The sequence below is a fragment of the Fringilla coelebs genome, assembly GCF_963513975.1.
Source record: "Fringilla coelebs genome assembly, chromosome: Z".
NCBI classification, from domain to species: Eukaryota; Metazoa; Chordata; class Aves; order Passeriformes; family Fringillidae; genus Fringilla; species Fringilla coelebs.
The window spans coordinates 54111275-54125668 of record NC_140031.1 but is presented as its reverse complement, the minus strand read 5'-3'; the positions used below and the strand labels follow the sequence as shown (position 1 = coordinate 54125668).

Sequence of the window (14394 nt, the reverse complement as noted above, 5' to 3'; positions counted from 1 at the left end):
TATTTTATTTGTATAATGAATGAAGGGTAAAGATGAGAAACAAATCTGCATTTTTAGAAATAAGAGTTTAAGTTTTGATGAATGCATGAAATGAAGAAAGCTTAACTTACACTGGATGTGAAATTTTTCTCTGCTTTTGGAAATTCTAACCTCATACTAATGTAATATGCTATTTTACTGCTAGGTTTTAACAGAGCTCTTGTGTGTCTGTGGGCATCTCTGTAGATATAGTTATATACTTTTGACTTGAAATTACTGTGTCTAAACGTGCAGTAGGAACAGCTTCATCCTTGTTGAATCTGTATTACATGTTGTGTTTTGTCATCATCTGTCTTTCATGAATTCCAGTAAACATTAGCTAAATGATGTGCTTAAGAATGGCTAGCATTTCCATTGGCCCTGACAAACAAATTAGTAGATCATCAATCCCAGCTGATTAATGAACAAACCTTGACGTGAACACAGACCTTCAGTATTCACATTTAGTAAAAGCTTTTTATTGCCTGTCTTTACACCTACTTCCATCTTGAGGAACAGTGTTGGGTTTTTGTACAGATTATGGTACCTGCTTCATTTCTACTGATAGAATATTCAGGTTTTGGAGAATAAGAAGTTAAGCCCATGTTCTTCCAATTTATAATGCTTCTTTAGGCTGTATTTCTGTTTGAAGAGAGTCAATGCATACCACAATGATTTTTAATTAGTAAGTCAAAACTAACCTTCATTTGCAGGTCCTTCAAATTGGACCTGTTTTGCCGAGTGATAAAAAGAATCTGCATTTTGTGAAACATCTATGTTTGAGAAGGTGATAGGAGGAATATAAGTCTTACCCTCTGATTAAAATTTCTTCAGCAGTCATGAAATATCCAGCCTATTTTTTCTTGCCATGTTTTAAAATTTCCCATAGAATAAAAGCAAAGATTGTCACTTGCCACACTGATGTATATCACTATCAGGTTCTTGTTACAAATTTCATCCCAAAGACCTGGTGAACTGAATTCATTAATATATGTTGATGGTTTCAACTGAACCCCTTGATGAAAGTCTGAACCATGAAATAAGTTGGTATGTACAGTGGATTATGCTACCTAAAGCTTCTACAACAGAACAAACCCTTTCAATGCAGTTTCTTGTGGTTTTTATACTCCTGTGCTTAATCCAAGTCTATTGATGAAGATTTTAAGTGACTTTTAAAGAGCCAAATAAAAGTTGAAGCAAATCTGGTCCAAAAAAACTTATTGTTTTAAATATAAATTTGGAAACTGTAGCTTAAGGAATTCTAGATCTGCTTTAGTTCAGATGATTTGTGCAATTGTGCATAGTCTGACCAATTTCTTGTTTGAATTGGATTAGTACCATGTTAATTTTGTGTTGCCTCTGGTGAATAGCCACAGGGCTGTAATCTGTGCCAGTAATTTGTCACACCAAAGCTCTCTAGAGAACTACACAAAACATTTGTGTAGTGAGGATTAGACGCTGAAAGCCGTATCTTAGATTGTTAATAAATGTTAATGACAAAACCCAGCTGGTAAGTCTTGGAAATGAGATCTAATGCTTTGTGCCCATTGCCAAAAAAATGTTTAAACAGAGATTTCCATTACTTAAAGGTGACCTGGTGCAGTCAATTTGTGAATTAAAGAAGCATAATCTACAGGCTAAGCATTTAGTAAAATGCTCTTCTGATTTGCAACCATAAAAGTCAATGTTTCCTTAATTAAAAAGTTTTCTTTTACTTTGGAACTAGTTCTTAGCACACATCTGGGATAGTTTTATATTTTGCAGAATGAGAGACACAGCACATAACTTAAAGTATGGGACTGTTAATAGAATATGATCTAAGCTTCTCCGTGGGTAGGACTTTGAATGCTAAACACAGTGCCACTTTTATTGAAGTACATGAAGGCACGCATGCATCATATTTACCTGTACTTAGAAAATGCAGAAGTTAGTTGAATTTTAATTAGTTTGTAAAATTGAGTGACAATGGACTTCACCCAGCTTACTTTTCTTTTCTCTGTTACTCAGTAAAAGTCTGTATCAATGCTTCAATTGTTATAGCCCGGTTCAACTTTTAGGGAGAGAAAAATGTCATCAAATTAACTACATAATCTGTGCACCCAGGTAAATGTTATCATTTCTGGAGATTTCAAAAGCTCTTTCAATGTTTGATGATTGGGTGATCGAAATACTACACAAATGAGATTTTTTTTTTTAATGTGAGCATTATTTCTGTGAGGAATCATCACTATTTACATGAAATTGCATCCATGCTTACACTGAACTTAGATATCAAATTTAGTACCTGTCTGGTTGTAAGAAAGATTTTATCAAGACAAAAAAATCAAAATTGGCAGAGATGTCATTTTCAGCAGTTGATTATCTCAGTTAGATTTAATCTAAATAGCCAAAATCTCAAAATGTACATGCATCCAGTGTTCTGGAAGAAGCATTTTTATAAGTTTTCTAATGTGCTTGTGTCCTACATTAGAACCAGCACTGAGGTATTTGTTTAAAAGAGCGTAGACCATATTAGCTGGCTGACAATTCATTCTGTCTTGTCCAGTATCTTGCTTATCCACTCAGTAATTAGATTAATTTATAAGTAATTTAGCCAAGAATAGGATGTAAATCTTTGTTAAAAAAAATAAAAAGGCACACATATGCACACAAAAAAACCCCACAGTTGAAAGTCTAAATCTTGGTTAAAAACTGTGTCTTGAAACCATCCAGGCCCTCCTACTGACTTGTCAGCTCTGGGTTATTTTCAGAAAACTTTACTTGAGTTCCTTAGCTTCAATCGTAAGTTTTTCCCACAGACTTGCATGGTATGCATGAGTGGGAGAGTGAATAGTGGCTGCTATTTAGCCATTGTTTAGTCTAGTGTATGTATGTTTACATCTCCCTTTTGGATTTATAGGCAGCTATGGCAAAATAAAGATTGTGCTTCCTTGATTGAAGAGCCTCTTAACTAAAGCACCTGGTGGCATACAGGGATTCTTTAATGATCTGATTATAATTCAAATTTTGATGGTTTTTTATTATCGGGTAATTTTTGTTAAATGTTGATATTTCTGTAGTATCATAAGTTTCAAAATGTGATTGAGATTTCCACCATACAAGCTTCTAAAACACTGTTGCATTCCTCAGGCAGTACATTAAAGATGAAAACTGGTAATGAAAATCAGTAAAACCTTGAAGTATGTTATCTGATAACTAGAATGCAGACTTGTTTGGTATGGATTTATTTTGTTTGTGGAGGAGAATGGAAAAATATGAATTTAATAAGTGAAAGGAATATTGTTGATGAGTTTTATTTAAGGGGGTGAGTGAGAGGCTGAAGGAAAAGGAGCAAGAGAGGAGCAGGATTAGCAGTGCTGAGAAAGTAGTGCAGGAGAAGGTATCTGCACCAACTAATACATATTGCAGAGATAATTCTTGATGTTCTTACATATGATATTCTTGATTCATCTGTTGCTGCCTTCATGTGGGATAGGGGCTGAGGATTGTGTGATGGTGCAAGTAGAATATATTTCTAAGTGTTCTGAGTTTCTAGTGGGTTTTATATTCTATTCACAAAGTTGCCTTTAGTCCAGCAGCTGATGATTCTGGAGTGTTCTCTTGGATGCAATTTAAAAATGCAAAATGTTAGGAACAAAAACAGTAGTACTTCTTACTGAGATTTGAAATAGCCTGACTGTCTAGAATAAGCAGTTGGGAATATATCTGAAATATTCCTTATTTTAGGATATATTATAGGAGTAAAGTTTTGAAAGTTAGCCAGAAAGTCTTGACTGAGAGTTTTCTGCATGCAGCATGTATGTTTAAACTTGTGCATACTGAAATGCCCTTGAAGAACACCAAGTATTCAGCTATAACTCAATTTTTCAGTATACACAGAATAAAATGAAGGTTATTGTTTCAACAAGGGGATTTAGAAATGTTGTACTTAATTTTATGTATAAAGTAAATGTGCAGAAGTGTTTTATTAATTGAATTTTTGCTTTGAAACATTTCACAATAAATTCTGCTACATTTCAGGTCCTACTATACAGTAGAGGTCTGTTCCTTCTTTATTCAAAAAAGAAGAGTGCGTGTTGCTCAGTGGATTTTTACATTGTCATGGAAAAAGTGGATTTAATACCTGAGTGTCTGATAAAGTGACACCAGTTTCATCACTGAGATGAATAAAAAAGCCCTCCTTCTCTCTCACCATAACAAAATACAGTCTTTTTATGGTCCCTCAACAGATCATAACAAAATTGTATACAAATTAATTTAAAGTGAGCCTCCCTTCTTATCAAACTGTTGTAAATCCTTTGCCATCTTCTTGTATTGATGGATTATTAGGAAATGGGCTTCTCGTGATCTGCTATGAATGGTATACATAGAACAAGTTTTCTGTTATGCACCCTACAAATTGTTATGACAGACTTTTTAAAGGAGTCAAAGACTAATGTTGGGAAAGACATTTGAAAAGCGCAGAATATGAAGTGTGTAATGTAAATTACACACAGGATCAATCATTAAAGAATCCCTTCTCTCTTGTTTTAGTGTCTGTTTTCCAAGCTGGACTGTCATGAACTGAATAGTATGAAAATCTTGCTTCAGCAATTGTTGATTTTTTAAAAATGTAATATTATTGTGCTTAAATGTTGTTATTCTGGGCCATAGCATGGCACACCTCTAAAATTCTTGATTTTCAGTGACTTAAATTAATTTGGACTTTTCCCGTTACACCCCAAATAAGTGCCAAATGTTTGCCATGTTTACATCATAAATTTATTAGTAATCAAATTAGATATCAGATCACATTTATCTGAAAGGAATTTGTACCCAACATTAGCTTGGAGACAAAATGTACTGATAAAGGTGTTTCTCTTCTCTATTGAATAAACAAGAATTTAGCACACACTATATTTAATCTCGCTTCTCTACAAATCTAGAACTGTTACCCCTAGTGAAGAGTATGCTCACTAGTGACATTGGTTTTGGTTGGTTTTGTGTTTGTTGGGTTTTTTGATAGAATTTTTCTCCAGAGAAAAATATCAAAAGGAACAGGAACTGAACAAAAGATTCTACAGAAAAGCCTTGCTTTTCCTTCCTCTCTCCTTGACTTCATCATTTTCTGTTGTCTTTTTTCTTGATTTAATTAAACATTATTAAAGATATTTATTTAAAAGTTACAATTCTCAAATGAATGCGTTCATAAAGGACCAATCTATTAAATAATCTGATGAATATGAAAGTATTTGGAGTAGTGTGTCCTCTTTGTGGTCTGATAGATACAGTTTAAAATAGACATTGTTCTAATAACATTAAGAATATGTACTTCTAATATATAACTCTTCTTTAAGCTAGTCAAAAATACCTTTTTTGCTCTCAGGTTGCCATTGTGATCATGTTGCTGGACAGCAGAAATATACGTATCATTGAACATCCCTGCTTCAAATAGTAACACATCAGCATGTCATGAAACATGTGGTCCCATGTGCTGCTTCTGGCCAGCAGGCAATTATGCCTTTCTTCTGCAGTGCAGGTGGAAGAGCACTTCCAAAATTTCCCCTCATACATCAGAGTAATATACTTGACAAACTGAAGGACTGGGTTAGAAAGCTCCTACTCAGTGTAGTCACAGCTATATGATGGTTTGTGTTTATATGAGAGCATTGCTGTCCTACTAACAAGTGCTACTCTGTTTTGTATCAGTTTTGTAGTGTTTAGTTTTTGGTCAATTTTTGCACAATGTACCTTCAAAATTAAATTTCTCACAGAATTACTGAGATACACCAATTTTATGGACTTAGAGTAATACCCACTCTCTACCTCTTGTTTCAAGTACTTCAACAGTACTGCTTTATACGTAGCTTTTTTTTTTCCAAGCATAAATGTCAATCTTCATTGATAATTTTCTGTGGTGAAGAAGCTCCTCGCATGCTCAAGTATATTGCTTAAGTGATTAACTTCCATTCTTTTAATAACTTGAATCATGTCTCTAGTTGAAATACACCTACCTAGTTTTGAATTTCAGCCATACTTTTCATTGGGTGAGAAAGACCCAACTAGTGAAATGAAGTGAAATATCAGTCTGATCCATACAGATGCATTTCTAGATGCACAGATCCATACAGAAGCAGTAGATGCGCAGGATCTAGAAATGTAGCTTGGATATCTGAATAGCCTCTAGCAGCCCTCAGTCAGTCAGTTAGGTAAGCTGTGAGCCAGCAGCTGCATTCAGTGCATTACGTCTTTAATGGACGTAAGTGAATGTATTCTTTATTTATCTGTTTCCTTTTCATTTTTGTCTCCATAGTATCCCACTCTTTACACATCCACCTTTTCCCTGCTGAATTACATTGTATCAGATGCAAAGTTCCATAGTGATTTCTTCATTCAGAAATAAGCTGAAGGGTAGATTCGTGTGGATTTCTAGTTTCACCTTCTTGCTCTTGTGGAGATAATCACTTGCTGTCCTTTCTCTGGTGTTTTAAGCCCTGAGTCAGCTGAGAGTGCTTTTTGCTGTGACTGCTTTGTTTGTGTTTGGTAGGAGGGTTCTTTAGTGTGGTGTTTGGTTGGGTTTTTTAAGACTGGTGGAAAGAGTAACTTTTCTATAAAATCTAGATTAATTCTTCCTGGTGCCCCTGTGACCTGTAAAGTTTGGGTTTAGTTATGGTTTCAACCAGTTTGGCCACTATGGAAGTTAAGTTCTGCTGGTACTTTCTGGGTATTTCTAAGTCCTCTATTTAAAGAAAGAATAAAATTAAAAATGGAAAAATAGGTATTCCTGTGGTGTAAACACCAGTGTTGGTGATAGATTACGACTAACTTCCAGTCAGTGTCACAACTTTTTGTTTGGATTTCCTTATAGCTCTTGAAAATTCTAAATATCAGCAGTCTGTAGTAACCTGTTTTAAGTAACTTGTTTAATCTACAAATACACAATATACTGTATGTATCTGTAGATTATTTTCAGAATAAAGCAGAATAGGTTTTATTACAGTATTCTTCAACCCTTTCCCACAGAAAAGGTTTCTCTCATGTGGGAATGTCCTTCTACAAGGAATTCTTGATGGAGAAGGAAGGACCATGGCCTTATCTTCACTGAGTGTTTTTTCTATGCTTCAGTCATCTATCAGCTGTAGACTCTTTGGCATGATTCCTTCTTCTAGTTTTTTTATTAGTATGTATCTCTTTAGCAAGATGTTCTTCAAGATTTATAACCTGTCTTACTGAAGTTTTAACATTTAATTTGGCTGGCTGGTGTATTGAATTTAGTATAAAAACAAAGTTTTTAGAGTTTTTAGGGTTGATTTTTTTGTTGAATACTTCTGTATTGCGTTGTCTGTTCACATTAACAGTTGAAGCCTTTTTTTAATACTAATTACTTTTGAAATTCAGATTTTCTTGTGCACTATTGATCATCAACGGGGAGTGTTTAAAATGCTGACAGCTAGAATTTAGGAAACTACCTTATTAAAATCTTCCAAATAATATGAGGTTGACTGTGTAAATAATATGCTTACACATATAAAACAAAGAAATTACCTTTTTTTAACCCGCATAATAATTATAATACAGATTGTATTAATAATCAAACACTGAGATGAGAGCAATGTCAGAATTACAAAGATAAACTTGCACTGCACAATATACCTAGATCCAGGATGTTTGTCTAACTCCTGTCTTATTTCTTAACTACCTGAGGTCTTCTGTCTTATTCTGGGTGCAGGACTGACTGTGCACAGTTAGTGCACAAGGTCATATGGAAAATGACGGGGAGAAAAATAAGTGAAGAGAGGACCAGGTTTACTAAGCCACTTTACTGTCATGAAGTGGTAGTGGATTCAAGCCTTAGGTTTTTTTAAGTGTCTGTATAGAGCTTAAAAATTAGAACCAAGCAAACTTTTAGAATGGACAGACTGATTTCATTAAATCCACAAAGTAAGTTATCTAAAATTTTACTTAGTACAATACAATTGCAAAAGGACACATTGCCAGAAATTTGTTTCCAAGGATTATTTTTAACCACAAGTTGTAATTTTGAAAAGCAGTTTTTAAAGCTTTGATCATTAGTCTCTATGGGGCTGATGATGAAGTTTCCTGCAGCTATTTAGCTTCTATTTTTCTCTAAAAAAATTATTTCATATACCATATAATGAAGGAATAAATCTCAGTAGCTTGAGCAGTTCTAGAAGTGCAAGTTTTATGTCTACCAACTTAAGCTAGAGTTAGTAAGAGGGTTTGTTAGTAACTTTGCTATTTTGTTAATGGGAAGATATCTTTGTGATTGAGCTGCACTTGATCCAGCCTGGACAGGTTTACTGTGATGGTGATTGTCAGCGGTCTTACTGCATTATAGATATCACTAAGACATTCTGTTAACTCCTACATTTCTAAAACTCCTGGGGATGTAATTGTCATGGCTTCATTCCTAAAGTTCTGCTCTGTCGCTATAATTAGCACTTTTACATGTAATCACGTAGTCAACTGAGTTGTCTTCACCCTTTCCCACACAGCGTGAGCAAGAAAATGCAATGGCTCACCTTAAAAAGCAGCAACAAGAGCTTGAGCACATGAGGTTGCGCTATTTGGCAGCAGAAGAAAAGGAGCTGGGGAAAACAGACCGACAAGAGCTGGAGGATATCAAAAATGAACTTAACAGGTATAAAAAGTATTCGTAAAATTCCTCCCCAACTGTTGCCTTTTCCTTCTCTTTTCGTGCTGTGAGTCTCAAAACAGAAGATTCAATTAAATCACTATTATAATTCACTGTCAGTTCAGTGAAAGAACACAGTTTAGTGGTCCTTAGGTAAAGATTGCATGTTTGTAAAATGCAGCAGTACGGCAGTTTAGAAAAATCCATGTTTAACACCACATGGTTTATTTTTTGTTAAGGACTCAAATGTACAGCACCAAGCTTTTTGTCTACTTTAAATTTTCAGTTCTAAGCATAGCTGCTGGGTTAAGAAAAGAACAAGAAACATTTTATTCTTATTTTGAATACATTAAAATTTTGAATTTATCTAATGTTGTCCTCTGAAAGCTGTCTGCACTAGTTTTGTATATTGAACCATTTTAATTTGAGTACAGTTTACATTACCAAGCAGAAGCCCTGATAGCTAGTATAGTTACATATGCACATACAAAAGATTTTGTTAATATTTAAGTATTACATTTCTTTTAGTTGTAGTTGTTTTCTCCAGAGACAGAATTTTTTACCTTTTACAGATTTCTTTATTTTACTTTGTAGTTCAGTAGATGAACTAAAGACTTAATACAAAGATAAAGTGAGGATTGAAATTCTCTAATTATTTTTATCTATATCAGGCTAAAACAACAAGAAGAGGAGAGAAAGAAATTGCAGGATGCTAGAGATAATTCTTCTGGTAGAGTGGATAATCTTCATTGCAGAAAAATAAATGAGAATACAGATGATTACCTCTCTCGTCTGATAGAAGAGAGGGATACCCTGCTGAGAACAGGAGTCTATAATCATGAAGACCATATTGTAAGTGAACTTGACCGCCAAATCAGAGAAGCTATTGCAAAAAGGAACATCACTATTTAAAAGCATGCAAAGAGTTTAGAAAGAGCCAAAATCTGAATAGAGTGACATTTATAAGCCTGTAGTACTTTGGGAAATATGTAACATCATGCTTTGTTTTGCACATTATGGTCAGCTCTCTCTGAAGTCAATGTAAATGCTTGCAACATGTCAAGTGAAGCACAGTTGTAAGTTTTATGGGGGCAATGACTGTTTAATGTTTTTATACTCATATGTATATATATAATTATGCGTGTGTGTAAATATATTTATCTTGTGTACCCTCTTCTGAAATGTTTCCTACCTCTTTTTGTAGCACCCTGACTAGGTTTATTTGTAATATTTTTAATAAGGATTCTAAGAGGTTTTTAGTCAATGTTGTGATGATTTCATTCAATTTTTAAAAATATCTCTTCAGCTATGCTAGGGCAAAATGGCATCAGCTGTTTTCTCTGACAAAACTCTTAATTCTCAGCTGAACTAAAGCACTGACCCAATGTTAGTTTTTTGCTAAATGACAAATAATAAATTTTTGCTTCTCTGACTTAACATAACTAAGTTATGTAGGAAATAAGAGACAAGGTTTTGAGTGTCAGGGGGAAAAATCAAACTTTATGGAACTGAAGCCAAATCAGTTACTAACTAGCCATATTGTCCAGGGTTGCCCTAGCAGTTCTGCACATGTCCTGGTAAGGCTATACCCAGGAGGGTGAAGACCTTTTTCAGAAGTATATATGCGTTCTTTTATCAATCCCTAATGAGAAAAGATACCTGAAGCCGTAATTCTGAACACAAACATAAAACAAGATCTTTTCTAAGATGTTTTCTTTAATCAGGATGTAACCACTTTCAAGTTACTTAATATGTGTTTCAAAACATGTTAACTCATTACCACTTAAATTGCATGTAAAGTTTTTGTTTGATTGTGGAAGTACAAACAGCGTGCAAAGGAGAAATCCATAATTAATGTTAGTTTGTCCATAATCACAATTGAAAAGTCTTTGTTTTCCAGCTTTCATTCCATTTCTGTTAGGTTTGTGGGGATTTACTTAGTAACAGTAACTTACAACACTGTCCATTCAATAGGCATTCTTCTCTGTCCTGTAGTCACAACTGTTTCCATTTGGATGTCAAGTACAAAAATCATCTTATGATTTATTACTTTTAGAATGAACGAAGATACCAATGGAAAAAATAGTAGTTTGGGTTTTTTGCATAAAATCAGTGAACTTTCATAGAGAGGCTTGTGTACATGCGACCTTCCTGTTTTGTGTGGTATTAATTATAAGATGGGAGGAGGGGTATTTGTATCTGGCTTTAGCTCTCCATGCATTGTTTGTCCTCTTCCTTACCATGAGTGTAGGTCCTGCTAAATAAACTATTCTTTTAGACTCCTTAGAAAAGTTATAAACAAGCTGTATAAACATTGAGATCATATTCCCTGAGGAGTACTTGAATACTTATCAATACCAGACTTCATAAGAAATGCTTTTGTAAATGTATTTTTCTAAGTGATGTGCTTAGAGATCCCTCTCCACTAGCAAAGAAAATACCATTTAAGTCCCACAGAAATCCATGAAATTCAGTTTTTCAATACTTTTTACATCATGCAGTGTGATATCACTGATGCAGGGCTATATGCAATTATTGTAAATAATGCAGGAAGCGTCTCTCTTGACAGGACAACTTGTTCATGGCTTTTTTTCTTCAAATGCTTGCTCACTTGTGTAGTTTCTTCTCTAGACACTGGAGGGTGCCTGAGACTTAAATATTGCAGAGACAGTGTTGACTAAGTTTTCATAACTGGTTGCTTTTTGAACTGGTATTTTATGACTTTTTGGGTGTATTATTTTATGAAATAAAATTCAAATTCAACTACTCAAATATTCAAATATTAAGGACTTTGCATTTATTTTTTAACTATGGATTTGAGCAAATTTTGTTTACTATTTCCAGTCATATGGCAGTCTTTAGTGCTTGAATCTATAAAATAATAAACTTGTTAATGAAAGTAAATTGCCACTTTTGGGGTTTTTTTAAATAATTATTTTTTTAATTGAGTCTCTTCTGTGGCAAGTAAAAAAAATTACTATCATGTTGCTGTATGTTTTAAAAAGAAATTTGAGTTTTCTTTCTCACAAATCAAAGTACTGAGTAAAATGAAACATTGAATGCTTGTTTTTTAAAAACATTTATAAACTTCATCATTTAAGCTATTTTAGGTCCATTTAGCCACTTGAAAGATCACAGCTTACAAGGTGCAAAGAACAAATTTTGTGATTCTGAAAATAACTTACATGGAATATGTTTTGTTTTATAATCATTACTCTTAGTATTCATTGTTTGTATTAGAATGAGAAAATTATGGATAATCTAAGCTGTATGTTTTATTTTTTTCCAGCACAGTTTGTCTCTGCTTCAGTCTGAACTAGTCCAGAAGCAACATATATTTTTGTAGTAGATATGTATAGCAGACATGAGCTCAATATTACTGTCTTTCACAGAAAATTTTTATGTTGGGTTCCATTTGCCTTTTTATTACCTCAAAGGCATTTTAGAGCTTAGAGTTACTCAGTGGAAAAACCAAATACCATTTTTTAATCAGAAATGTCTCAAAATTTGTATCTTAATCTCTCTTCATTGCAAGAGACATGCCATTTCAAACAAATGAATGGAATAAAAAGCCCATTTTAATTTACCCAATAAATAAAGGCTGCTGGAAGTGAGACTTGTGTTTACAGGTTCAGTCCTAGTTGCATAGGCCAGAGAAAACGTGGTGGGAAGAGGAGTAACTGCTAGACCCCCCTGGAATTCTGGCAAAATGCTATTGATTTTATTGCACCCAGGTTTCACTAGGGAAGCTGTTGGAATTGTTTCAAACCAAGTACCCTTGACATTGTGTTTCTGTGAACCCAGGTGGTGGGGGTTTCACTTCCATGTCAAATCAGTTCAGCTTCATCTGCCTTAAGATTTGGGATTTGGGCCCAGAACTTGCAGTTCACTTTGCATAAGGAAACTTTGATTATAGCCTGGCCTTTTACAATCCAGTCTAGCAAAAGCACTAGTCCACTTTGAAATTAGGGCATTTAGAAGTACTGTTGTTTTCATTATGATCTTCAGGCAGATGATCCTTCCCTATGTCTTTATGTGGTAATTTTGCTTCCAGTGGTGAGGACTTGCTGTTGCCTCAAATTACTTACTATAGATTTAAATGTAGGGCTGGAAATCTGGATGTAGTGTTTGATTGATATGGAGCATTTGCTAAGTCGGGAAATCTTACAAAGAAATTGACTTTTTTCCCCTGATAATTGTTAGATTGTTTCACAGAAAAATTGTGTCTAAATTCTTATTTGTATATTAAAGCAGTGGAATGCTTATACATAAATCTATGAAAAAATATGTCCAATTATTTAGAAACAGTGCAGTTTTGCTTTGAATCTGAATTATTTAAGTATATAGTTACATTACTGATCTTTATAGTATTTTTTTATTTTGGAGTGAATCTCTAACCACTGTTTCTATAATATTTCAGCAGTGATCCAACACTTTTAACACTAATACACTTTCTAAATTGCTGTTGTGGAAAAGAAGCATTGTTATATCTGGCTCTGAGCTTTCAAGTATTCAATCTGCAGTTCTCCTTCACTGCAGTTTAAATGCTTCTCCCTTCCATCCACTGAGATAAACCTTAATGCACAGCTAAAAACAGAAGTCTTTTATCATATCTTCTAAGTGCTACTGGAGTATTTATACCAGTTATTACATATTTACACAATTATTTATTTTGCTACTACTGTGCCTAAATGATCATGACCTGTGTCAAGGCTTGGATGGGAAGCACTAGCCTCACTGTTGTTAAAGACAGAGCTGTAGAAAGGCGGCTGCATACTTAGATCTCATTTCATTTGTTTCTCCAGGGGGTTGTATTAGTAGTGTTTTCATTAGAAATGTTTTTACAGATGTCGGCTATCCAGATATGAAGTCCCTGTAGTGGAGAAGCAGTCAGGAGTTTGGCATTCAGAACAGAAGGGGGAAAAAAAAGTCATCTTTGAGAGACTAATTTATAGAAAAATAATTTACTGACTTTCTGATGCATAAATGTACAGTAACCCCATGGCAGCTTTAATGCAGAGTAATTGAATTCTTGCAAGTACAGTTATTTTCTATTCTGAACTTGAAAAAATGCTACAGCCTGTCGTTCCCCATCACTGAAGACTAAAATAGTCCCCATTAATAATGCTGCTGGAAAAGTGATGTCCCTTACTTTGTAGTCCAGTACTCTTTTTTCCAAGTGTAAAACTTGTGGTAGTTGGGCAGCATTTAAAAAATTTATGTATTACTACAAAAAGTTTTGTTCTAACAACATACATAGCGATTAGATAGTTATGGAAATGTAGTGTCACTGAGTGTTTGAGCAAAAGGTTTTAATGCAGTTACTGACGCATAACTGCATTAACAAAATAATATGGCATCAAACATTAGAGTAGGTTTACTGGGGCAGATAGAGTCTAGGAGAACAGTCCACAGCCTAATACTCTTTCAGCAGTTACTGGTCATTGCTCAAGGCTTTAAATGTACTATGAAAAAAACTATTAAAATTTGAAAATTGTTATGTACTGTGAATATCATATATTTTGGTATACAAAGGCAAATGTAAATAGAGCAGCAAAATTAAATCACCAGTGTTTGAGGAGCAGGCAATCAAGCTAATACATTTTTTGTAAAATTTAAGAGGTAATGGTAAATCTCCAACATTTGTGTATTCGTTTGATAGCATAAGTGAGGGTGTTTTTTAAGTTTGGTTTTCTGAAGGTACAGAGAATAATTTTATTGATCTCATGTTAAGAGATGTT

General features: G+C 34.2%; 1 protein-coding gene across 2 annotated transcripts in view; it reads left to right on the top strand.

Annotated features, from left to right (window-relative positions):
- The window catches only part of CEP120 (centrosomal protein 120), a 37956-nt gene extending 26521 nt beyond the window's left edge, over positions 1-11435 (top strand). For both annotated transcript variants that reach the window (XM_084225099.1, XM_084225100.1), the window contains 2 exons: positions 8514-8659; positions 9325-11435. In XM_084225099.1, coding sequence (XP_084081225.1) covers positions 8514-8659; positions 9325-9565 — 387 coding nt within the window. In that variant the 3' untranslated portion in view covers positions 9566-11435. The remainder of the gene's footprint in view (positions 1-8513; positions 8660-9324) is intronic.
- Positions 11436-14394: the final 2959 nt, after the last annotated feature.